This window comes from Colletotrichum destructivum, chromosome 7 (genome assembly GCF_034447905.1).
Source record: "Colletotrichum destructivum chromosome 7, complete sequence".
Classification (NCBI taxonomy): domain Eukaryota; kingdom Fungi; phylum Ascomycota; class Sordariomycetes; order Glomerellales; family Glomerellaceae; genus Colletotrichum; species Colletotrichum destructivum.
The window spans coordinates 672,856-697,568 of NC_085902.1; the positions used below are offsets into that span (position 1 = coordinate 672,856).

Here is a 24,713-nt window from a genome sequence, read left to right on the forward strand (position 1 = left end):
TTGAGGTGGGTTTAGCCTCATTCGTAATGCCATGATCATGTCGTTGTGGAAAGAGGTTGTCTTCGGCGAGCGTGGGTTTTCTTTGAAACAGCAGGCACAAGACTCAAGTGTGGAAAGATACCTATTGTCTCCTAATTCCATAAACTGATCCATCCTACCGAAGTAACCACCATGTATCTGCAACCCCTTTTCTCCTGCGTCAGACTCCCGCTTCTTGGCCTCAGTCCGCTTCTGCCAAGGCTCAGCTAAAGCGCATCCTTCCAAATCTGCTGAGGGATCTCGAGCAGCAGCTCCAACGCAAGGTTTGGAAACTCTTCGACGAGGCGACTGAGAACACCGTGGCGCTTCAGCTGGTTCATCTGGACGATACAGTAACGGATAAGCATCATCCGGAGGGGGTCAAACTGTCCCGTGTTCGAGTAGGCGAACTTGAGCATCTCGGTCAGCGTCTCGCGAAACTCCTCTTCGAGGTTAACGGCGAAAAGGCTCGCGCGAACCCTCTGGAGACATAATTCCGTAAGCGTGTCGAAGTTGTACCGATCAGCAAGAACGTAGAGCTTGACATGCAGCATGAAGGCAGTTGAGTATCCAGTGCGATTCCAACCTCGGAGGTCATTGAACCAGTGGTGCTCAGGAGAAAGCGGCATCAGGGTCGCGAAGTGTTCGCGGCAGTAGCTCCATTTGCCGGGTCTGTCGCCACCGTCATCGCCTCCTTTGTCGCCTCCCTCGTAATCCATCATCCACGAGTTGATATTGCGGGAGTTGAGGTACTCGTTGTGTTCGGATTCGTCAAAATCGTTGCCGCCACGCCATCTTGCCCTGGGTCCAGGGGGAGGGTTCGAGGAGTCTTTCTCGAGAAGGTGAGGGACCGAATAATCCTCGTAGTATGCAAACTCCATGAGTCTGGTGAAGATTGAAGGCTCGATATCGTCCCAGACCACACTAGCCTCCAGAGTTTCTCTCATGCCTCCGGCAAGCATGATCCGGAGGGGCTCCGACAGGCGCGTGAAGGCATGCTCGTGGACGGCGAACTTGACTTTGTCCGGGCCAACGAGAAAACTGATCTGTCTCGACTTGAAAATTCTGTTTGGAGTCAGCTTGCAAGCGGTAAGCCTGAGGTCAAAGTCATTCTCACTCCTCAATCGTTCGAATTCTCTCGGGAGAATCGCCTTCGGCTGTCGACGCCATCCCGAACTTTCTGCGCTCGCTTCTTGGTGGAGGCTTGGGGCGAAGGTTGGGAAAAACCCAATTGATGCTGGAGAAAATTTTATGAACAGTGAGAGGAATGGAAGACTAAAAGACTGCTTGGGTGTTGAGAGGGGGAGGGTAGTTCGATGGGACGGGCCTGATGGTGTGTGTTGCTGTTTGTTGAAAGGGGGGGCTGGGGCATCGTAGACAGCATAGACCTGTTTGCTTTGTCTCACGCTGCCTGTTTGAGTATCGTTGAGTATGAAAGGTCAATCTTTCAGCAAGAAAGTGTAGTGCATTTGCAAGAAGGCGTGGTCTGGATTTGGGCTTTCCCTTCGACAAGAGCTGGCATAAACCATTACGGAGTTCGTCAGGTCTTGAAGGCAAACCTGCCAGGTCAAGCTTTTAAGCTGTTTAGAGTCACCTAATCTGCTTACCATTCAAGGTTTCTCTCAGAACAAAACCTGGCTTGAGTAACTTGAACAGCTAAGGGAGACTCTTCGTTCTTGTTCACATAGGTACTATGCGGCGAAGGGGACCATCATGCGCTTTCTGTTCATTTTATAGACATAGAAATGATTTCTGCAATGCTGCAGCAATCATAGGATTCAAGATGAAACCCTAAGCTCTTTACTTTCCAGGATTCTGCTCTATCGCAACCTTTTTCGATAACGTGGCAGAGATCACACAGCTTCTTTAAGCCTTGTACAACAGCCCATGCTCGTTTTTGTTCCAGCCCCTGAGCTGCTCACAGGGCCTCGTAGTCCCTCCTGGAGACAGTGATGTTGGAGCATGTGGTCCCGCCCCTGGTCGCGCTGGGAACCCGGAAGCACTCGTTAGGACACGGGGCACTTGCGTTATACTGCCACGAGAACAAGGGATCCGTCTCGTTTGTCAGGATCTGTCCGATCATGACGGTCTGGTATCCTGGCAACTGACGAGACTGCTGAAAGACGTCATACTTTCCAGGCCCCAAGGTCAGCATTGGACTCGGCAGGTACAGGCATAGGTTTCAATTACTCACACTACTAAGAGTCATTACGCCCCAACCGACGTTGTAATTATGCTGGATGGTGGTTCCGTATACGTATTCTGATGGGATGTAGGTTAGTGCCGAAGAGTAGCTTGTTGACATCCCAACTCCCACCTTTGAAACCAGCCCAGCGAATGGCACTCGCACACTACAGCACGTCAGTCGAAACTTCAACCTCTAAGTCTCCGGTAGTGATACCATTGGGCACGATTCCGCGTTCGTGTAGATGGAGAGGTCTCCCCATGCTGCGTAGATCTCGCTATCAACAGGTCAGTCCGAGTAAGTAAGCACGGAGGAAACGATGTAGAACCTACGAAGGAGTCATGCCCTGTTCAGCAAACCTGGCCGTGCATGCGTTGATGGCTGATATCTCTCCGTGAACTGGGCTTGTGTTAGGCAAAACCGTACTCTCATTGCGCAATACGTACTGGTCGGATCCCCGGTTCTGAAGTTTGCGCCTTCGCAGACGACTTCGTCGCTCGTATGGTTAACAATGATGGTGCCAAACGCGGCAAAGGGGCAGCTGAATGACCCTGTCAGTCTACAGAGATGGGAGGAGGGGAGGACGAAACTGGGAAAGAAACATACGGCCCGCTTTGTCTGAATAGGGCCTCGTTCGCCTGAATATCCGTTAGTTGCCAGAAAAGAAGACGTATTTAAGAAAAGAAGACCGCCATTGCATATTTACAACCACAGTTTGTGTACTAATGACAGGCAGTTCTCAAGAAACAACTCTACCGACTTTTCGCATGTACTCGACCCTCTTCGAAGCAGGGATCGAGTTGACGGTGAGACCGGACATGTCTTGGTCATCGTTGGGAATCACAAAGTGGGCCGAGCTAGCGGTCACAGCACCCAGAACCAGGAGAACAATCGAACGAAGCATGTTGCTATGTGTGTTTTTTTCGAATCGGGGAGTTGTCAATGAAAGCCTACAACCCAATTTGACGTGCTCCAGCTTGAGGCTCACTTTATACTCATTGCCATCCAGCAGCGGGGTCTTCCGTGTTCTCGGATAGCTGGATTACATCGCGCCGGAAACTGAAGCCATCACCATGCCATGCGCATCTCCGCAGAGGCCCGCAATGGTGGAGACAGGTGTCTGTTAGCGCCGCTTCTTATCTTTTCCAATCTTGGAGGACTGTCCAGCTTCGGATGGAGGAGCGATTAAATAGAGATTTGATAGGGATTGCGGAGAAGATGTGAAGTTCACAGTCCCGGTATCGGACGACCTAGACTAGGAGTAGTCTGAGTCAAATTGTTCTGCCGGAGAGTCTTGTTGTTCTGAGTCGACTTTGATTTCTGAAATATTCCCTATCGGTTTGGAAGAACACGGAAAGTACAACTGTGAAAGCTGGAGGTGGGGCTTCATCGCCCTCACTCACCCGGCTCCCTTCGCAGTCACGAAGGGGCGGGAGAATACCGACTGAGACTAGGAACCAGAGACCACGCTGACATGACCCAAGGGCCTCAGTTTTGTAGGTTCAATCTTCAGAAATGAATACATCGCCGTCTCAACCCAAAAGATATTAGTCAAATCGACTAATTTCCCAACCCGCCTACTCCTTCGCAACAGTCTTACCCAACTCTCTTGAAACGCGTTCGTCACTGGGAGACCAAACCGTTTTTGGCAGAGTATCGACCTCCAGTATCAGATTGTCATCATCAAAGGCCCCCCTTATGTGTCTTGTGCCCGGTGTACTCGTGAAAAGAACCTTCACGGCAGCGCGCAGGTTCCCGTCAACAACTAGCTTCAACAAGGAAGACAAGGCAAGGTCGGCCTCCATCTCCTCACGCTCATAGAATATGACGTTATCGATAAGAAAAACGGGCGTGATGGACTCAGGGATATGACAAATGAGAAAATACAGTAACCTCAGGGTCTCCTTCTCGTCGCCGGCCTGCAGACGGCTAAGGTCGACTGCGCCGGCTGTCATGACAGAACGCACGTCAAACTCGTGTTGCCGAAGCAGTTGGCCGGCCAAGCTGGCCAGCATAGAGCGACCTCCACTGAACCGATCACCCGGGGAGATATGACGTCCGCAGAGCCAGAGAAGGGGGATGAAGCGCTGATGTCCGTAGAGCATCTCGGCCATAGAGACGCAAAAGAGCGATAAGGGCGAGAGGTTGGCCACCTGCCTCGGAGGCTTCCGGTCCCAGTGAATGAGCAACTTGGTCGAGTGCGGGGACATCATCCAAGCGCGGAAGAGTTGATTGCCGACGATTTGTTGGGCATGGGCGCGTTCCCTGGAGGGGAAATCCGGAGTTCTGGAGGCTGCAAAGGACGCGTCCACGAGGTCGGTATCTCCGCTACTGAGTATCTGGCGCAATCTGTCTTGGGTCACCGGCCAGTCCAATACGGGTTGCGAAGGCTGTGGTGGTGGCATATACGGCCCCCATGGATTCCCTAGACCTGGAGATACACTTCGCAGAGAAATGATCTCGACTCTGAGGAATTCGACTTCTTCTATTTGGGATGTTAGAAAGAGACAAAGATGAAAATGCAGAAAACTTTGAAGAGTTTTGCATTGACTTACGCCGGTGCCTTTCTCTTTCCATGGTGAACTCTTTCGCGACAGAATATGCGATCAGTCTAGTCCAGATTACCAAACAGCGTCTTGGGCCAGAGGACTTACGGTCTCTTTCCTTGTGGTGGTCGTCAAGCAAGTTTTTGATGTCAGTAAGCAACGAAATTTCCCTAGCCTGCTCCGCTGATATCTGCTTCTGTACTTCTAATGACTTTTGCTGCGCATCCGCCGCTCGTTGCAACATTCTCATTGTCTCTTGTGAGTCTGGAATGGGTCAGCGTTTTGTTCCCCTATCAGAAAATCTCGGCGCCACCTACACATTCGGCCTTCGAACATGTCGGACTTGGTTGCTTCTTGCATGAGCCTTTGTGCCTTTTTGTTGATTGACTCAAGACTTTGCACCAAGTTATGTTCATAGAAGCTACCGAGGCCAAAGGCTTTCACCCCACGAACAACTATCCAACGAGTCAGCTACACAGTTTTCCGACTAGACTCAGAGGATGAGACTCACTCTCCTTGCTAGTAAAGAACCCTATTGCTCGTTCGATCGCTTCTATTACTGCGACAGCCAAATCTACTGCCGCCTTTCGTATATTCTCATCGCCTCTGAAGGTTGACAAGAAGAGCTCCACATCGGAAAAGATGGGGATGAGACCATCTAGACTGTCAGACACTTGATCGCGTACTTCTGCCCCTTTTTTGACAGTCTGTGAAGAACTGAGATCAGACTCCCATCTCCTGTAAGTCGTTTGAGTGGTTAAACCTCACATCCAAAATGACTTGTATAACGCCCAGAATTGGGGTAGAGAACACGCTATCTGGCAAGACTTTTGCAGCGTTTCCCACAACTTCGGCCACAAAGGGCGCTTGATCGGCAGCGTCTCTTCGTTTCTTTCTGAACCACCCTACTCGGCCGCCTTCATCTTGGTAGTATCTCTGGGCTTTTTCGAGCTTCGTGTAAACAGACTCCCAGTCGCCCTCAGCCCGGATACTGGTTCCGGACTTACACCGGTCTTTGGGCTCCGTTGTCGCATCCCTGAATTGGTTCATGGCTTCTTGAAAGATCTCATTCCAAAGAGCCATGGATCCTATGGTATCCCATGCTGGCCTGAGAGGGACCGTTCCATGCGATGTATTCTCAGGACCTTGCGAAGTGCTGTGAGGGGACGATACTGTGCCAAAGGGCGAGTTAAATGTGGACGTGTTTTCAGCCGCTGTTGCCAGAGCCTGATTGCTGGGCACGTATCTTCCCAGTGAAGAATCATAATGTACCATAAGGTCAGAGAAAGCTTTGTGATGTCGAGGTAGGTGATGGTCAATGAAATCGACTGATGATGGTTGACAACTCGGCCTGGGTATCGAACGCTCTGAGCCTGACATGTTGATTCAGGTAATGAGGGTGAAGATGAACAAACAAAAAACCACCGACTACAAGTACGAACAACTGGATCAAGAAAAACGCTGTCTATGTGAATCTGAGTGTACCGGAAGCCAGGAGGGGTGACTAGTCCCATTTCGAAATCAGGCTGGAGGAGCCCGCACTGGATTCCTGCAGGTTGCATGCAGCTGGCTGCCGCCCCTTTGAGGTTTGTGCAACACTGCCAATTCATCACACCAGCCATCCTGAATCGAAGTAGGTCCAATCCCAGGCCGTGCAATGGCAGATTTCTACGATAACCACTGAGTACGAGTAACTTTGATTTGTCGTCGGCCGGATGGGATGCAGGCTGACTTCTCGAGCATTACATCGAATGCAATGCTGTTTTGTGGTGGGAACGGCTGGCCAATGTGTGGCCCGCGGTTAAGTTCAACATCGTATGTACTGCTGACACGCATGAGGTATTTTCGGATTGATCAGTCTGGGAAATCTCTTGGCGAAAATGTCTTGATGTTGGTTTCATTTCAGTGTTATTGGATCAAAGCAACACACTTCCTTCCGCGGCACGACTTCCTCTAGAACTTTGCTCTGCTACCTACTTCATAATTGAGTTTGCGTACTTGACTCTTCAAATCTTCGAAGCATTCTATCTCGGCATTTTAACCACTTTTTTTCTTTTCTTTTCTTTCGTTATTGCCCAAAAATTGACAAGGCCAGACATACCAACTTTGCCTCTTGTCCAAGCATCCCTGTTCCCACAGCCACGTTCATCATTACTGTCCAAGGCATTTGTGCCCGACCTTTTGCTCTGGACCCAATATCCTCGCTAATCCAAATGGCATCGAATGACTCTGGTCCAGTAATGGAGCCATTCAAGCCTCCTGATTTGGGCTCGGGGAAGGAGGCCTTGTTGTGTCCTCCAGCATCTGCCGCAGACGATTCGCCGAGCAACGAGCGTCTTGGTCAGGAACACTGCGATACGCTATTTGAACAAAGCCGCCCGTCCCCTTCCGCGAACGGTTCGAGCATAGATGCAGAGCTTCATGCGTTGAAGGCAAAGATACAGGAACTCGAAGACCGAAGCACGTTCAACCCCTTCCCCCATTCAAGCCCGAAACAAGCATCAGAGACCCAAGACCATGTTGCCGCTATGGAGCAGTATCGACGGATGGAGAAATGCCTGTACACTCACAGAAAAGAGTGGGAGAAAAGGAACGGAAACTATGATCCTATGATGATTATAGGATTCTCCAAAGACTTACCATTTAATGGACCATGGGCCGCCGATTGGGATATTGTCCCGCACCACCCTTACAATCGTCCCAACCCCTTCGATCCTTCCCACCGATGCCATGGCGAAGAAGATGGGTCCGCTCCCAAGGATGAGTTCGACTACACGATTGATTTTGGGAATCGACGTGACCGCTTGCGCAAGACTTTCGAGTGGGAGATGGACCGTCTGTATTTGGCAGAAGAGATGGACAGACGTAGACGGCAAAAAGTCGAACTTCAGACCAATGCAACGGAACAGGCTGAAAGACACAACAGTGATCCTCATGATTCGGGCTCTGAACAATCGGTATGTATGACTGTGGATGTTGCCTGGGACGAGTTTCAAAGACTGGGTCGGTCCCGCAAGAAGAAGGGGTGCTATCTTCACATTCTCACCGGTGATCCCACGGTTCGGGACAACGAGGGGTTCGAACGGGCCTGGGCCGGCCCACTGGAACGTCGTGCGCGGAAGACAGGCCACCAGACACTGGCTATTTCCAAAAAGTCGCAATTTCCTGAACGAATTCGAATCTATTCCGATGTCGTGTTCACTATTCTCGACAAGATTCTTCGATCCACAGAGTCGCATGTGGATTTAGCAAAAGATCCCGTACCGACAGTCTTCACTCGCCCTTTCAAGGCACTTGTTTACTGCGAGGAAGGCCTAGAAAGTTGGTGCAGAGCTTTGGAGGGCGAGGCAAAGGGGTCTTCAAATGACGCAGAAGAACATGCACCACCTCTCAGCTCTGTTTTGAGCCCGGAAACGGACGATTTTGAAGGGACCTTGGGAGACGACACCAAAACGAGCTTGCTGAAAGGCCAGCCAGCAGCCAAGGGTGATAATCCTCTAATTCCAAGCGACCAAAGCATCAATCTGGGCTTGCCTGCAACCAAGAGTAGAGATCATGTCGAGGGTTATGCCATTACCGATAATCAGGCCGAACAAACGACTGGCAACAACGGCGGTGCCGACGACAGCGGCGACGACAACAGCGATTCTGAATCAGAAGCCCTCGATGCTGTTTTGCAGTCCCCAAGAGCCCCAAGAGAACTCGCCTTTTTCCTCAAGACTTTGCGGTCTCAAGTTCTGCATAGACGAGAATACCTGAAAGGAGATGACTGCGGCAAAGTCTTTTTCTCCGACTTGTGGCATCTGTTCTTGCCAGGTACTGACATCGTCCAAAGCAATAGAAAACAAGTTTACCGTGTTGTCCATGTCACAAGTACAAAACATCGTATGATGTCGGCTCTCGAAAGATGGGGCGGTCACCCAGATTACCACATCGTCGATGGTGATGAGAACAAGAAAATACCAAGACCCGATTTCCGCATCACATGCGTCTACATCGACTTTGATGGCAGGGTGTTCGGGCCGGTGGCGAAAATATTCGACATCAAATCATTCGATGGACAACGAGAGATTACCTCCTTCGACGTCTTCCCATTACGACTGTTGCCCATGCTTAGAGACGGGCTTGACGATGCTGAGCGGGACCCGCTGTCCAACCTTCCACCAGCCACTCGCATCAGACAAAAGCTTATCGATCGGGGCAAAAGGTTCCTTGAAGCCATCACGAAGAAGCACATGTATTACGCAGGCCCGACTTTGGACACTCGCGAAGACTTCGAGGGCCAGGTTGTTGTGGATTTCGAGGCTGCCCTTCCCATCGGAATTCCGGCACGGCCCTCTGCTGAACGACCGCTTATCAGATCCGTGCTCAATCTTATTCTGGAAGACTATGCTGAAGAAAGACCTTGTCAAGCCAGTTGCTGTTATGTGGACGAGGTTTACGATGATACGGCGATTGATCTGAGACTAGGCATGGAGTACATCAACAGCCTGTTACCAAAACCGGGTGATCAAAATCCTGCATCAGTCTCAATCCTACCGCAGACACTAGAAGCGCTCCAGAAAGACGCAGATCCAGACAAGTGTCTCCTTTCGGATAACGATCTGCTCATCCTGTCCTACAGAGTTTTTGGGTTTCTACTCCGCAATCGACGATTTGGTGAGTACACCCATGCACTGATCGTGAATCCGACTGTGTTAGACCGCACTTACTTACCATCCACCTTGAAATTTTGCAGCTCAACTGGATCTTGATTTTCTTTCCGAAATTCAAATGCGAAGTTTGGACTCGGCCCATGGCAGTGAGCAATACGCAAGCAACGCGCGAGAAAGCAACTCCACGGGATCTGCCGCAGCCTTCGACCGTCTTGTTTTGGAAAAAGGGCACAGATCAATGATCGAATCGCTGATTGCCCAGCATTTCCGGGACAAAGACTCTAAGAAGGATCCAGATGATCAGCGTGATGCTGTACGAGGAAAAGGTTAGTTCCCAACCCATATTATGTGCGTTTCTATTTCCTTGACTGATATGCGAGGGCCTTAGGCAAAGGCTTGACAGTGCTGCTTCACGGCGCACCTGGGGTGGGAAAGACATCAACTGCAGGCAAGAAATCCGCCTACATTGTGTTTGGACCATCCGTTCTGACTAAAAACAGAGGGAGCAGCAGAGCTTTTCGGTAAGCCGCTGTTCCAAATCACTTGTGGTAAGTGATCAAAAAGTCTGCACCGGAAACCTAAACCAACCATCTTCCAGGCGACTTAGGCACGACAGCGAAAGAAGTCGAACATGCTCTGGAGAAAAACTTCGCTCTCGCAAATCGGTGGGATTGTATCCTGTTGCTCGATGAGGCCGATGTCTTTCTTGCTGAGAGGACCAGAGAAGATTTCAAGAGAAACGGGCTTGTGGCAGGTGAGCAACTACTTTCCCAAAACAAACTTTACACACTTTTTTTTTTTGACATTATTTAAGTATTCCTCCGGGTGCTCGAATACTACACCGGGATTCTCTTCCTGACGACCAATCGTGTCGGCGATTTTGACGAGGCATTCACGTCCCGTATCCACATGAGCCTATACTATCCCGACCTCAGCCAGGACAAAACCCTGCAGATCTTCGAGATCAACCTGAAGATGATTGCCGAGCGCTTCGCGCGCAAGGAGAGGAAGATCGTAATCGACCAAATGGCCATTGGCGCCTTCGCCTCTCAGCACTTCATCGACAAGCCCGACGCGCGTTGGAACGGCAGACAGATCCGCAACGCCTGCCAAACGGCATTGGCGCTCGCCGAGTTCGAGGCCCAGGGCAACAGCCACAGGAAGATTCTCAAGCCGGACGCCGTTGTCCAACTCACTGTCGAGCACTTCAAGACTGTGCGCAACGCGTATCTCGAGTTCACCGACTACATGAAACTGGTCTACGGCACCAGCGCGGCTAGAAAGGCCGGAGAGGGCAAGGTCCGCGCCATCCTGGTTGACGAGAACAACAATTTTGTCGGGAGCGTCGGCGGAGCCGGCCGTCTTGACAGAAAGGCCGCTTACGCACAGCAATCCAAGACCCCTCTCTATGCCGACGAGCACCAGCCGCAGGAGAACGCCCAATTCCAACAACACCAGGCATACCATACAGGGGGCTGCCGTCAGCCCGGGCACTACCAAACGCCGCACCACGGCTATCATCAGTCACAGGTCTACCCAAGGCCCGAGTCGTTCGGCGCCCCTTCGCAACCGCAATCAACCCAATACCCAAGCACCCCTCCAGGTCAGACCTCTCGCGGCATTCCGTTTCCAACTCATATGCAAGAATCCCAGGTTCCTGGTGATATTGGTCGAAGTCAGCGTCCTCTGAGCTCCGACAATTCTTTCAGAGAATCACAAGGACAGTTTGACATCCAACAGGGCCGGTATGTTCCGCAGCAGCAACCCAATCCTCAATGGCCCAGTAGAAGTGTCCAAGATGCGTATGATCTGTCAGGTGGACCACGCCAGGGACTGCCAAGCCATTTGACACCGTCAAGAGGATCTGGGACATCGGAGACGTATGGGCCGGGGCCCGAGCAGCTGCAGGAACGTCCGCCTGGTGTTTAGGAGTGAGTAAGTCCACGGCTGAACATTGTGTAAGAGAGCTTATTGAAGGAAAATTGGGCTCCAAGCGGTTCATAATGGCAGGGTTTTCTTCTTCATTGTTCTCTATCGAGTAATCTTGCTTTCAATCTTCACGTACCGCAATACAACTATGCATCAAATATTTTGAATCCAACCTTTGATGATGGAACTCAAACTTGGAGACTGTTCTACAACAGCACAACGTCAGCTTTCCAGATATAACTGTCAGAGTCAATCATAATGATGTCTCTATACAATCAGATCACACTTGTGATTTGCATCTGAGTTGGATTAAATATACTGGGCTGCCGATGTGGAACACTGGAAGTGCAATATATTTGTAACATCTTACTGTTTTGACTGTAGATTGTCGTCATATTAACCAACTCTCGTAGGTAAACTTAGATCAATAAACATGTATGCCACGCTGGCAGCTCTACTTCAAGTTAATGCAGTATGGATTTGCCATTTGTTGTGGTAGAAAATCTCGTGTACCTCGAGTCAACATTTATCTTAGTGTTTTGTAACAAAAAGCTGTGTAATGATAGTTGGAGCACTCCAATCGAGACCTTTATTGAAGCCTGTACCGACAACGCTTGTCCTGTCTGAAGCTTTTCCCTCTGTCGTAACCCTCCGTTCCACTTTTACAGGTCGAGTCCCTTTTCGCAATTGCTGTCTATGGACCAATGGCGAGAAGGCTAAGTTTCTAAATTCTTTCTCCTCTAGGTAGACAGCAAATCCATTTCCGCCGTCGCGAAATTGCGAATTAAGTCACCTTGCAACGCTGTAAACAGTCCAAACTTCTCCGTCTACAAGGCAAAGACCTCGCAACTCCGCATTGACAATGGTGAGCCATCCGGCGAGGATCGGATCAAAAGTCAGTACGTGCGTACGAATACTTCGGCTGTGCAACATCGCCTGTCATAATTATGCACAGCACTAGCTGCATCACGAGAAGGGAATCAGCGACAGGGGTTGTATCGTGATGTCACCCAACAACCCGCACAAAACCGAGCCTGGATGGCACCGACAAGGCTCTCAGCCGTTGATTCAGCTCTGGGAAGCCCCCAATCTCTACACAGCCAGATGAACGTTTCCACTCAACGAGACCTCCCGCCTCTCTTCATCGAGGAGTCCCAAACATGACGTCTTCAACAGTTACCATCGTACGGCCCGTGAAGGATAGTTTCGTATTTGTTTCGTACTCGGCTTGAAGCCTGCCGCGGGGCCCGTTTGCGAAACCGAGGTGCATATTGAGTACAACTACCGAGCGCTTCCCGCGTCCCCGTCTCAACCCCCGCCCGCTTTTACACTGCAACATCCTGCAGCAGCGGCACACGAGCGCTGCATACTGCATCCAAGCAACTCAACTCAAGTCAGCCATCGCCCTCAGCAATGGCCGAAGATCAGAATAACACCACGGACGATGCGTACCGCGTCCAAGAGCTGCCGCTCCTGTCAAAGGTCAGGCACGGCGCCACGGCTTTTGCGATCCAAAATCTCTTGGTCAAGCCCGCGCTCTTCGTCCGCGATGTCAAAGCACGCATCGTCCCGCCCGAGAACCGGCCAGAGATCGTGAAGACTTACGAGTGCCGACCGCATCTCCCAGTCAGGTAAGCCCTATCGGACCGTTTGCGCACCCTGGCAGGCGCTGGGATTAACGCTTTCTTTCAGGATCTTCTTTCCTAAATGCCATGACAAAACGTCCAAAGACCAGCTGCCAGTCCTTTTCACCATCCATGGCGGCGGGTTTGTGGTCGGAACCCCCAATGACACTGACGACTGGAATCAGACGTACGCGTCTGTTCATCACTCCATTGTCATTGGACTCAACTACGGCAAAGCTCCTGCCAACCCGTTCCCCAAGCCGATCTACGACTGCGAAGCACTGTTCCTCGCCGCTTTGAACGACGAGTCTCTCCCCTTGGACCGGACTAGGGTTGCTCTCCTTGGATGGTCCGCGGGGGGCAACTTGACACTTGCAATCGCACAGCTTGAGAGTGTCAGGAAGCACTTGACCTGCATCGTCCCGTTGTATCCTGCGATCGACCTCTCCATTACAGGAGAAATAAAGGCTCAGTCGCGGCGGTACAAGCCCGAACTAGGTGGCTTCCGCGCAAAGGAAGCCGATTTCCTGCTCGGTATGGCCCCGACGTTTGACTGGGCTTACAAGACCCTCGGAGAGAACTGCCGCAATCCTCTCATGAGCCCGTGTTACGCCACAAAAGATGCGCTGCCGAAGCGTGTCTTCGTCATCGGCTGCGAGCTGGACATGCTCGCTCACGAGGGCCAGAGGCTCATTCATCGGCTGGCGGATCGTCCACCGCCGCCTGCTGTGGTCGGGAAAGAGGAAACTGTGGGGAAGGGGGAGCTCATTTTTGACGACGAGAGGTTCCATTTCGAGGTGTCGAACGCCGATGGGAGTCTCTACAGGTGGCTTCTGGTACCCGACACCGTCCACGGATTTGACCAGCACCTGTCTGGGATGGTTCGCGATCCCGTGCTCATCGAAGATGCCGAGATCAAGACGCAGAAGACCATTAAAATCATCGGGGAATGGGTTCTTCAAGCACCTCCCGTCATCGCAACCTGAGATGGCGCTCCGGTTGTTGAGTTGTTGGGGTGCGATGGCACTGCAGCCACTTGCTTCAAGGAAAATATTTCTGGGAGACGAATTCGTCTTCACATCTATACCATTTCTGTCTGTTCGTTTTTTTTCATTATCAGGAAGTCAGAAACGATGTTCTATTTGCATTTTCATTATGTACAAAGAATCTAGTGTTGATAAGAATTGCAAGAACAGTCAGGGAGCTAGTGCGCCTTGCCAAAGTGACCAAGCATTTTGTCGTAGGCTGCCCTCAACTTCACGCTTGTTTCATAGTTTAATGGAATTATAGCTGCTTCCATATGGCTGGCTTTCTGCCAAATGGAATTAGAAATCGTCAGGGAAACACACGCAGTAGGAGCAACGAGCCAATGAAGCATATTTTCGATAAAACGTTTGGAAAATCTAAAGAGTAAAGCATATTGAGTACGCTTGCAGCCAAAAAACTCAAGTACCACCATCTTTTGTTCTCTTCAAAAAGTGGCACAGAGACAACCGTATCTCTGCTCTGACGCCAGACCTCTTAGCTCTGAACCACCGTTCCCCGTGGCGGGATCTTCAAGTTGATCAAGTAATCATCCACCAGGCGCGACGCGTCGCCCTCCAAGAGATAGCTCGTGTGACCCGACCCGTCTCTGAGAACCAGCGTTGCGTCCTGAAACTCCTCTGCCATACCAGCCGCATATACGAAGCTAGTCGCGGGGTCAAACCTTGAGTGGACCAGCAGCACCGGATTCTGCGTGTTCTTGATACTCAGAGCCGTTCGCGGGTTGGTGATGTTGACCGGGTAGCCGGTGCAGTCGATGACTCTGCGCCAAAACTCCGCCATGCCCGGCGTGCCCGTGAAGGTCCGAGTCATCTCGGCTATCCGCTGCACCTCGATATGGTCTTTCGCGGCGAGGAAGTGCCCGTCTTGACACTGCACGGTCGTGATCGACAACGATCGGGAGTCTGAAAAGACGTCTCCGGATAGCAGACGAGAGGTGAAGGAAGACCCGTTGCCGGCAGCCGCACCTTTAAGGGATTCCGCAAAACTCCCGCGCTCACTCGAGAACTGCAAAGTGGATCTGGCGGCGCCGATGATGTTGTTTGGGGTGGCTACCGGGAGGCACCGGGTCTTGATTGTCCCGTCACACTCGGCGGCCTTGAGGTTTCCCGCGGCGGCAACTTCGAGGGCCTTGTTCCAGGTTTGCCTGATATTCCGACCATCTTCTCCGCAGTTCTTCTCGTTGGCCTCGCAGAACCGGAAGAACTCCTGTATGGTCGCGTCCAGCGAAGTTGCCTGCGTCATGATGTTTGACGCATACGATCCGGTGTGCTGCAGCATCCCGTCAAGCGCCATGGCACGTATCGTGCCCGGGAATAACGCAGCGAATTGGGCACCCAGTTGAGTTCCATATGACACCCCGAAGTAGTTCATTGGCTCGTTTCCAATCGCTGGAGAGACGTCAGCTCATCTGGAAAGGAGAAGACCGTAACCTGCTGAAGCAACTTACCAACGCGCACAGCCTCCATGTCTTTGGCTACAGAGATGGTGTCCATGTTATCGAAAAGGGGACCCGTCAACGCTCGACAAGACTCGCCGACAGCCTTGTTGTAGTCAACCAGCTTCTGAAACCCTTCGGGCGTGGTCGCATCGAACTCACTCGGCTGGTTGGCCAGGTTCGTGTCGCATCTCTGCGGTGTGCTCAAGCCAACACCCCGAGGGTCCATGCCGATGATATCGAAGTTTTGACGGACTGCATCGCTGATGTAAAGCCGCTTAGAGGCTACTCCGACAAGCATGCTCGACGCTGCCCCCCCTGGTCCGCCGGGATTCACAAAAAGGTTGCCGATGCGCTTGCCTTGAGCTGGCAGCTTCACAATTCCTAGTTGGACTTGAGGGCCACCGAGGTCATTGTGGTTCAGTGGAACCGAGAAGTTCGTGCACTGGAGAGCCAAGGAGTTGTTGTTGCCTCTGAACGGTCGAATGTCGCTGGGGCAAGCAGTCCATGCTATGGGTCCCTGCATATCTTGATGAACCGGTCCAACGGGCTGAGGAATCTTGACGGCCGCCACGGAGATGACGAAGACCGCAAAGCCCAGGACCAAGCGGAGGACTGATGACTCTTTCATTGCGATTCAATTTCCACGAACGACAACACTTAAGGCAGGAGGAACCACCGTCACGTCGTCGCCAGAGATGGACAAAAAGGCCAAAACTTAGGAACGGGTGGATTGCAAGCAGGCTGCGGGAATTCTCTTAAAGAACCGGGATTTAAGCTCATCTAATCCAATTGATTAAGCTCATTTCAGGTCAACATTTGAGTCAAGGTAGTCATTGAAGGCAGTTCTCGTGCAACGACAAAACAACAACGCATTTTTGGCTTTCTGCATTTGGTACAGGAGTGTCTCGTGCTTGTGTCGCATCCCTGACTAGTCTGCGAGGCTCTGCGGTCAAGTTGAAACATGGAGAAGTTGAGGGGGACGGATAGAGTTTTCACGCATTGTTCTACCTGCCAAGAAGCATGATTTCTCCCACCCAACCCATTGGAGGTCATCAGTTGCCTGAAAAATGACGGAGAAGGGTTGAAAAGCGGGGAAAGAGGCGGGATGGCGGAAGAGGCGGGATAATAATCACCAAATCTTGTCCAACCCGAGCTTCGTAAACGTCGGGTTTCTCAAGTTTCAGCCATGGACAGGCGTTCACAATGTGGGAGGCTCCCTCAGTATTTCCTGGTATGGACAGTCAGTCTTAGTTTCTTCCAATGTTAATCTTATCTCGTTTAGTTATGTCAAGCTTTGTGATAATGTTTCCTAAACTTTTCTTTTTTAGAAAAAACTCCAACAAGGATAGGGCGCCTCCGGTAGGTTCTAGAAGCAGCAATCCTACTTTTTAAGACCAATCGGGAAAACAACCGCGCCAACACGAAGACCTGAAACCTCGTGGTAAATAGCCGGGGCACATAGTGTGGTAGGAGGCAAGAAGTTTCATACTTACCAGGTAGGAACTGTATAGGTGCAGCCATACATCGTACTTGGAGCACCTGCAGTATCTATCCACGTACTCGTTTTGCTTCGCCAATCCGTCTGATAAGGGCAGGGTTAGTTAGCTGGGATCCTGCGGGATAATTGACGCAGGGGTAAAACCTACTCCTTACCATAGTACTCTTGCGTCGCGACTTGGTTCGCTGCAACTTCATACATACCACGCACAGTAGCGAGTATTTACTGCCTGCCCACAGCCTCGGAGTTGTGGAACCGACAAAATATCTGTTGGTCTGGCCTTTGACGAGTTTCCCCTACTACATCATAGACAATCTGGGTTTCAGTTACTTGGAAACGATCCCATTCAGACCTCATAGCGCAAGTGTCCACGAGCCGATTGCATCTTTGCAGCTGGTCCTGTGCCAACGGCCCCTCACACAGCTAAACAACTCCGTCTCGACATCGACGCAATACTTGGCATCTTGAAAAGAGGTCAATTGACAGGGTCTATGTTAGGCCTTCGTCCATGGTACTGTCCAGCTGCCAGATCCATACGCCAAGCGATTAGTTTCTCGCGTCAGAGGTTGCATTCTTATCATCATCTCTACAGGTTGCGGCAGAGTCTAACTCCGATAGTTTGACGGATCGGCACGCTTTGGGCAAGTGGGGCCGGGGCGGGGCCGCAGGTCCATCCATTTATCCTTCGGCGTCTCCACGTTTCGATCTTCTGATTTGGATTCTCCCGTTCGGAAGATTCCCGGCTCGGTGATCGATGTCCAATATCGGTGTAGCCTTACGGAGCTTATCGGCATATGCGCGGTCATCCCGAAGAGGTTTGCCACAGGAAAGAGACGTCCGACACCCTGCATCCGGATCTCAGCCTCGGAGCTATCGGCACCACAGTTCCTATGGGCCTGGATAAGGGCATACATAGATCCCTGCAGCCTTGGCCTACAAGATAGACTTAGGAGAAACAACGCACTTCTCGGAGCCAGGTATATGACACGTATGGCCTCGCGACAAGGTTCTATCGCCGCGCTTGCTTGGCCACAAGCATCGGGATTAGAACGGGCAAAGTTGAAGGAACCCGAAACCGAGGACAACCATGAACCATGCCACCCGGCAACCACCAAGAACCGGATTATCGAACACTATCAACGATCTTGCTACCTTCCCCTTTCTGCTCTACTTGTTTGCCGAACTGTTACAACTGCCATACTGGTCCTCTACAGATTTATGTGAAACGTTGTGATCTCATATGAGCCAGGACGACAATCAAATGCGGGTTGAAAACCCATCGGAGGGATTCCTTTTTCTGGGCCTTGGCGGCTGAATCGCGGCTGTGGTTTAGAGACTTGGCTAAAGGTCTTCTAGTATCATGGGTACGGCTGCAGGATGAAGATGGTTTATCGAGAGATGCTTCAGAATATTTATACGTAGGTCTCCGGCTTCTTCTGGCCAGCTGAACTTGACTTGTCAGTTCTTGATTTCATACGTCTCCGAGGTCCTTGAATTCATCCCGGATTGTAATAATGTTCCGCACCACACTTGTCGCTGTGGCCATCGCTGCCAGCCAAGTAACCCTAGCCGCTTCGGCTTCTACGCCTAGCCTCCTGATCTTTTCCAAAACAGAAGGATACCGTCATACGAGGCAAGTCCACTACTCCACGTCGCCAGAATTCTTGCTGAAGTAATATTATTGACACTGCGTGCTTTCTCAGCATCCCTCATGGCATCCGTCTCCTCAGTTCCATTGCCGACGAAAAGGGGTGGCCGGTCGCGGCCACGGAAGATTCCACAATCTTCACCAACGGGAGCCTGAGTGACTACACGACCCTAGTCTTCCTCTCGACGACTGGCAACTTTCTCTCCGCCGACGAAGCGGACGCCCTGGATGCTTTCCTACTCGAAGGAGGTTCTTGGCTTGGTATTCATGCGGGTAAGTCAGTTCCGCTATGACGCTGGACCTATTGTTTACTTGCGACCTGACACCATTTCCCCCATAACCAGCTGGCGACTTCGGGGACAACATGCCCTCATGGTACAACACACTCGTTGGTGGCCAGGTAGGTAACGAAGCATGGACACTGATTTTTCCTGGTTCTGATGACTCAACTCTAGTTCCGCTCCCATCCATGCGTGGACGACACCGTTTGCAGCGATGCTCAGCTTGCGAGATATCCCCCTGGTGAGATAAACCTCCTGAAGACCCCTCTCAACACACTGAACAATGTCTCTGAGACTGGTCGTCGTAGGAGGAAACATTCGACCCGACATCATCACGATCCAGAATCGTGACCACCCGTCCACGGCCGACCTCCCCGAGAGCCACAGCCGCACCGACGAGTGGTATGCGTACAAGACCAACCCCGTCCATGACCCGTACTACACGGTCCTGGCCTCGCTCGAGGAGACCTACATCGATGAGCTCACCCCTCCGGAGCCCGAGCACATGGCCCCACTGCATCCGATCTCGTGGTACTCCATCTACAAGGACGTGGCCAGGGCGTTCTACACGGGCATGGGGCACACTAATGAGTCTTACTACGAAGAATACTTCATAAAGCATGTCACCGGAGGGTTGGAGTGGGTGACAGGTGTTTAACGTGACCATGAATGTCACAAGCAGCTGGAAAAGAGACAAGCCCGCCGTGCTTTGCTTCTGGGTGATGATGAGAAGTTGGTAGGCATACTAGAGAGTGGAAAATGTACGAGCAGATTCGTAATGCAAGGTAGAGGTTTTCACCCTAGACAACGTTCCAATGAGGGCAAAGTTCACGACGTGGTCAAGTTTGAGATCACTCGTATGACTTGCTCTGCCCGGCAACAGGGATCACAATATCCTTGCCTTTAGTATAGTAAACAAGCATGATGTAAATAGAAGTACCCTTGCCTCCTCGTGGTATCAACAGCACCTAAGCATATCCGCATGGAAATCACTATACAGCCGCGCCAAGGGTCTATCCTCACTTCTTCACTTCCGCGGTTCCCTGCGCTGTCGTCCCGCTCGCGGTATCAGGAGAGCTCAGCAATTCTGGGCCAGGGTCCTGTCTGTTCAGGCTACTAGTAGCCTCACCCACCTCCCTCTCGATTTTCTTGACGTCGACATCACCAGCGTCCAATTTCTCCTCGCCAAAAGGACCGCTTGTCTTGACACCCTCGAGGGAATCCGTATCGTTTCCGTCCTTGATGTCTGCGTCCTTGACGCTGCTCGCCCGGCTCACATCCGCGCTCTCGGGGTTCTCGGTCCTCAGTCCTAGATGTTTCTCAGCGATCGGGTCCTCCTTGTTGTTGCCCTTCCAGTCGGCGGGCCTCATCTGCGGTACAGGCGAGTTGGTCGAGGGTTCCGTAATAATCTCACCATCCGTCGGCGCGACCTGGTCGCCGCCGTCCTCGGCTCTTTGGGAGTCGGCGACACGCCACACCACAGCGATCTTGTCGAAAGCGCGAGACCCTTTCCTACTGGAGCCCTTGATGCCATCCATGGCCTCCCAGTCGATCTCGAAAACGCCGCTGGCGTCGGCTTTGCCGTCTTGCTCCGGACCGTTGCCCTCGAAGAAGACGTTGAACCAGACGTGGGCGACAGCGGTCACCATTGTGAGGCCCATTGATGAGGAAGTGCGGTTCCGGCGCTCCACGGAAATGTTAACGTCGCTATTGGGAATTCGAATTGTCTCCCTCGGCTTGAGAATGACAGCCATGCCGCCTGGTTCGCTGTCCTCACCCTCGCTGGGTTTCCCGGCAGACTGCGTGCTGGAGTGAGTTGTCGTTGGAGCTTCAGTTTCGCTTCTCGTCTGGTTCGCACCATGGTCCAACCCAGGGTCTCGGATGAGGGAAGTTGTCTTTGCGTTACGAAGTTTCATTGTCTCGCTTGACGATGTGGAACCATCGTTTTTAGCAGTCTCATCCTCGGCGGCCTTCACCTCAGAGCTGGGTTTTCGGACATTGTTCGTGTTGGTAGGCTCAGAAAGCGGGGCCGCCTTGGGAGCTTTCTCGGTAGGCTTAACACCAACGGTCGCCATGTCAGTCATCATGCGGCCAACGCCTCCTCCGCTCGGCGCATCGCCTTGGACAACGATCCTCTCGCTCTTCTTGAAAGTGTGGAAGACCTCGATCTTCTTTCCTTCTTCTGTAAAGCCTTCGACGTCGAACTTGACGCCGCTCCGGAGACCCCACACGTGTATCTCAACAATCTCGATGGCCCGGTCGATGTACTTCTTCCCGCCCTTCGTCCACCTGTCGACATAGGTAATGGTCCGCAGCTGGCTGGGGATGGAGACGCCGGCACCGAACTTGGGTCGCATCCTCCGTTCGGTGAATCTCGTGAGAGCCTCTTCGGGCTTCCACCCACACTCGGAGATGAGGTAGCTGCATGACACGGTGCCGCTTCTGCCCTTGCCGGCCTTGCAGTGGACAACCACGACTCTCTCCGTTTTGGCCTCGGCCGTCTTGTCTACAGCGCCTATAGCGACGTCGCCCTTTTCGAGGTTGCCCCCGTGTAGCCAGTTCCGCATACTGGCCATGATCATGGGAATCAAACGGAACGGCGGTGGGTGGTGGTCGGGCCATGGGTAATGCCGTACGCGACCGTAGACCTCGTCATCCGGGTATCCAGTTCCTTCGGCGCGGAACTCCCAAATCGCCCAGTTATCCTTGTGCTTCGAGTCGAGGAAGGTCACTAACCGGTCGAGGGGGTTTCGGTAGGCTCGTTGGGGGTAGGTGCCAGACGGACCGGAGCTGCGTGGAGATCAGTTCAAGAATCGAGACTCGAGTTTCTGGGAAAGCAACGTACGTTGCGATAATGTTGGAAGTAACATAGCAAAGGTCTAGATCCGACTCGGCGTGTCGTGCTCGTGGCCCGGCGACAATCTGTCGCAATATGGAGGCCATGGTGCAAATGTTTTGGAACTGCGACGTGACAGCGGAGCAAGGTTCAGTACAGGGACGCGCGCCAAGCGAAGAAGGGATCGTTGTTGCAGTGCACTGATATAAATGGGTGGATGCCGGAGAACTCTAGTCGTGGCGCCCTCCCTCATGACGGTTCATCGTGTCGTAGCTGCTGCGCCTTGATCGCGTGCAGCAGCGAGCCTTGATGTTTGCCGACAGACAGGGGAGGGGCGACGTCATTCCTAGTGGGGTGGGCGAACGGTGAACCTGACCCCGGGGGGGGGGGGGGGGGGGGGGGGGAACAGCCGAGCTACGCCACTTGCGGGTGTGGCTAGTACCACTGTGCCTTTCTAGCTTCCTTGGCAGCATGTGCTCACGCCTCGTGTGCTGCTCGCTCTGGTACTACCGAACCTAAGGTACCTCAAGTATGTAGTAGTCAATGTGTGCCAATATCACTATGCGGTTGTGTAGTCATGCGAATTTGGATTTACTGCTCAAACAAAACTAACAGGGGCCGGAGCCATAGTAAAACGGGAAACCTGAAATCATCGTGTGATGCAGAGAGCAACCTGGGGGTGCCCAGATCCCAAACTCGCCTACACTCCAATAACCTGAATGAATTGCGCAAAGGCCGTGTGAACTTTGGCCGGCCATGAACCACTTCTCCCTCTCATTGCTTTTTCGTTACGACCGTGTATTCTCGTCATAAACCATTCCGTGTAGGCATCTCCGGCCCAAAGATATCCTTGTCGTGGCTGGAGATGCCAGCCTGACCCGTCGCATCGGCGGAGTCAAGTTACGTGCGGCATCGCACAGCCGAGACTTTTATTGCGCACCCAGAGATCTGAACGACCCCGGGGCGCCGTCTGCAGTGCGATGGAGCTTTACGACGTCTTCTTGGGGACAGAAGCACCACCAATGTACCGGTTGGGGTCGGTGTAGGCGTAGAACTGGCGCGCGCCTCCCTTGACCGTCTCCCAGGCCTGGCGAGCAGCGGGAGGGGTTCCCTGGTTGCCGACGGCCGAGTCAACGCGGGACTCAAAGACAGCAAGCGAGTTTTGAACGTGGGTGCTCTGGGAGAAGCGCGCACGAAGGAATGCTGTGTAGATGGCAATCAGGATCCAGGAGCGGCGCTGGAAGGTGATGGCGGAGACCAAAAGGCGAACCCAAAGAGAGATCTCGAGCGAGGACACCACAGACATGGAGGCGTCGTAGTACTCCTTGACGAAAGCGCCAATTCTGTCGGCGATCGGGTTGTGCGCGTACTGGGGCTTGCCGCTGGGAGAGGCACCAGTAGCAGGCTCGATGGGCTTGGGAGGGGTGATGGTAGGGATCACGTTGGCGCGTGTGTAGGTCGCGACGTGGAAGACCGAGTAAATGGCGTAAGGGAGCATCGCCAGGGGGTACTGCGGAGACAGAAGCCAGACGAGGGACATGACTGAATGAACGGGGTTAGTTACTAATTGCGACAATCCTCAAAAGACGTGAGAGTAACCCACCCAGGTACTGAACGTTCTCATCAGCAGCCAGAGCCAGAGGGCTGGTGGGCGCCTTTGCCCCGGCCTTGCTGCGGGCCCTGAGCGTCTTGTAGACGACGATGCCGTACGTCAGGGCGGCAGAGAGGAAAGTGAGACGATAGCTAAAGCGGGCGACTCGGCTGTAGTAGTTGAAGGTGAAATAGGAAAGGCCATATCTGATGACGGAAAAGATCAGGGACAAATGTCTACAGCACACAGCGTTAGCCACCATCCAATCGAAAGAGAGTTCTCATGGCCGAAAATGTGAGGCCTTCGGGCTTCTCCAACCCCGTGCATCTCGATTCGTCGGGTTGTAAAGGGACAGGAGAGCAAGTGGTCGAACGAGGCTCAGGAGAGGCAGATTATGTGTACATACCCGGCAAACCAAGCAACTATCAAGAGATGAGGCAGTCAGTGGATGTCGCATGGAGAGAACACACGCAGGCGAGAGTTAGGACTCGACGTACATTGCAGGGTCTGGGCGAGAAGCAGGAGCCTCTGGGTCAGAGGGACATTGGCGGGCGGAGGGGGAGCCATAATGAAAACGTGCTGAGGCTCTCGAAGACGCGATAGATGACAAATACTGGATGCAAGAGTCGAACGGCGAAGCAAAAGTCGAGGGGATTTTGTGTCGTGTGAGGAATTCTTGGAGATGCCGGGTTGACTTTGGGGAAAGCTGGCCAGAATGCGCAAGAAGTTGAAGTGATGCGGTGGAGAGTGGCTGGACCAGTGCCCAGTGTGCAGAGGACGGAGGGGGGGTGGTGCTGGTGCTGGTCAGTGGTGGAGAGGGAGACTGGAGAATGGAGCCCTGGACCGGGAAAGGGGTGGTCTGTGCATCTGTGCGTCACTGCTTCCTTCTGCGCGCTTCCCTTGGGTTGGGAATCGGTGGCTGGTGGTCGGTGCCTTCCTGGGTTCCCCCTTCCCGAGTCCCCCTCCCATCGGCCATCCTTTTTGTTTACCCATTGCAGTTAGTTAGTGTATTTTATTTTTGTCGTCGGGCTGGTTCCCTGTTCCTAGGGGCGCCAGCAGTGACATGAATAACTGTCCAGGGTCCATGGTCAGCAGCGGCAGATCTGCAACTCTGCCATGGACGAGGGGAGTCCGATTGGGATTTTCTCCAGAAGAATTTGATGATTGACAGAGACAGGGGGAGAGCTCATCCAAACGTCACACGCTCATGATCAACGCGACTCACATGTCATTTTCCGGCGAAAAGCCCAGGGTCATGAGGGAGCTCAAAGTTTAGTATAATCAAATCACCATGATACGATCATTACCCTATCGTCAAGCGAACCGACCCCCTTTCCGATCTTTCAGGGACAAACATCTGTGCCCGACCCAACCTTCAGGTCAGTGGTGAAGATGAGACGACGGGACAAAATCCGT

At 52.5% G+C, this 24,713-nt stretch overlaps 9 protein-coding genes across 9 annotated transcripts; 3 read left to right on the forward strand and 6 right to left on the reverse strand.

Moving 5' to 3' along the window:
• Positions 1–245: 245 nt before the first annotated feature.
• Positions 246–1,188, reverse strand: CDEST_10748 (Putative BTB/POZ domain-containing protein; the record flags this gene model as incomplete). The annotated part of the gene is made up of 2 exons (XM_062926904.1): positions 246–1,083; positions 1,136–1,188. 2 exons carry the CDS (start codon positions 1,186–1,188, stop codon positions 246–248), a joined length of 891 nt encoding a protein of 296 aa, XP_062782955.1.
• A 748-nt stretch (positions 1,189–1,936) lies between these two features.
• Positions 1,937–3,107, reverse strand: CDEST_10749 (Putative cytidine deaminase; the record flags this gene model as incomplete). The annotated part of the gene is made up of 7 exons (XM_062926905.1): positions 1,937–2,149; positions 2,213–2,254; positions 2,420–2,480; positions 2,536–2,602; positions 2,650–2,744; positions 2,810–2,841; positions 2,964–3,107. 7 exons carry the CDS (start codon positions 3,105–3,107, stop codon positions 1,937–1,939), a joined length of 654 nt encoding a protein of 217 aa, XP_062782956.1.
• A 219-nt stretch (positions 3,108–3,326) lies between these two features.
• On the reverse strand, positions 3,327–6,129 carry CDEST_10750 (uncharacterized protein; the record flags this gene model as incomplete). Its single annotated transcript, XM_062926906.1, has 7 exons — positions 3,327–3,458; positions 3,607–3,653; positions 3,804–4,688; positions 4,858–5,013; positions 5,067–5,204; positions 5,261–5,456; positions 5,518–6,129. 7 exons carry the CDS (start codon positions 6,127–6,129, stop codon positions 3,327–3,329), a joined length of 2,166 nt encoding a protein of 721 aa, XP_062782957.1.
• An 833-nt stretch (positions 6,130–6,962) lies between these two features.
• Positions 6,963–11,333, forward strand: CDEST_10751 (Putative ATPase, AAA-type, core, P-loop containing nucleoside triphosphate hydrolase; the record flags this gene model as incomplete). The annotated part of the gene is made up of 5 exons (XM_062926907.1): positions 6,963–9,408; positions 9,488–9,730; positions 9,905–9,952; positions 10,012–10,158; positions 10,219–11,333. The coding sequence occupies 5 exons, from the start codon at positions 6,963–6,965 to the stop codon at positions 11,331–11,333; spliced, it is 3,999 nt and encodes a 1,332-aa protein (XP_062782958.1).
• A 1,085-nt stretch (positions 11,334–12,418) lies between these two features.
• CDEST_10752 (Putative alpha/beta hydrolase-3) lies at positions 12,419–14,350 on the forward strand. Its single transcript, XM_062926908.1, has 2 exons — positions 12,419–12,964; positions 13,026–14,350. The coding sequence occupies exons 1-2, from the start codon at positions 12,747–12,749 to the stop codon at positions 13,942–13,944; spliced, it is 1,137 nt and encodes a 378-aa protein (XP_062782959.1). The 5' UTR covers positions 12,419–12,746; the 3' UTR covers positions 13,945–14,350.
• A 129-nt stretch (positions 14,351–14,479) lies between these two features.
• Positions 14,480–16,131, reverse strand: CDEST_10753 (Putative alpha/beta hydrolase-1; the record flags this gene model as incomplete). The annotated part of the gene is made up of 2 exons (XM_062926909.1): positions 15,453–16,131; positions 14,480–15,393 (listed from the first exon to the last, which is right to left on the reverse strand). Exons 1-2 carry the CDS (start codon positions 16,069–16,071, stop codon positions 14,480–14,482), a joined length of 1,533 nt encoding a protein of 510 aa, XP_062782960.1. The 5' UTR covers positions 16,072–16,131.
• Positions 16,132–18,455: 2,324 nt separating this feature from the next.
• Positions 18,456–19,528, forward strand: CDEST_10754 (Putative ThuA-like domain, class I glutamine amidotransferase; the record flags this gene model as incomplete). The annotated part of the gene is made up of 5 exons (XM_062926910.1): positions 18,456–18,592; positions 18,645–18,862; positions 18,934–18,989; positions 19,045–19,111; positions 19,179–19,528. The coding sequence occupies 5 exons, from the start codon at positions 18,456–18,458 to the stop codon at positions 19,526–19,528; spliced, it is 828 nt and encodes a 275-aa protein (XP_062782961.1).
• A 156-nt stretch (positions 19,529–19,684) lies between these two features.
• CDEST_10755 (Putative tyrosine-specific protein phosphatase) lies at positions 19,685–21,998 on the reverse strand. Its single transcript, XM_062926911.1, has 2 exons — positions 21,716–21,998; positions 19,685–21,660 (listed from the first exon to the last, which is right to left on the reverse strand). Exons 1-2 carry the CDS (start codon positions 21,811–21,813, stop codon positions 19,890–19,892), a joined length of 1,869 nt encoding a protein of 622 aa, XP_062782962.1. The 5' UTR covers positions 21,814–21,998; the 3' UTR covers positions 19,685–19,889.
• A 277-nt stretch (positions 21,999–22,275) lies between these two features.
• CDEST_10756 (Putative TMEM33/Pom33 family protein) lies at positions 22,276–24,064 on the reverse strand. Its single transcript, XM_062926912.1, has 4 exons — positions 23,795–24,064; positions 23,704–23,719; positions 23,310–23,533; positions 22,276–23,248 (listed from the first exon to the last, which is right to left on the reverse strand). Exons 1-4 carry the CDS (start codon positions 23,862–23,864, stop codon positions 22,695–22,697), a joined length of 864 nt encoding a protein of 287 aa, XP_062782963.1. The 5' UTR covers positions 23,865–24,064; the 3' UTR covers positions 22,276–22,694.
• Positions 24,065–24,713: the final 649 nt, after the last annotated feature.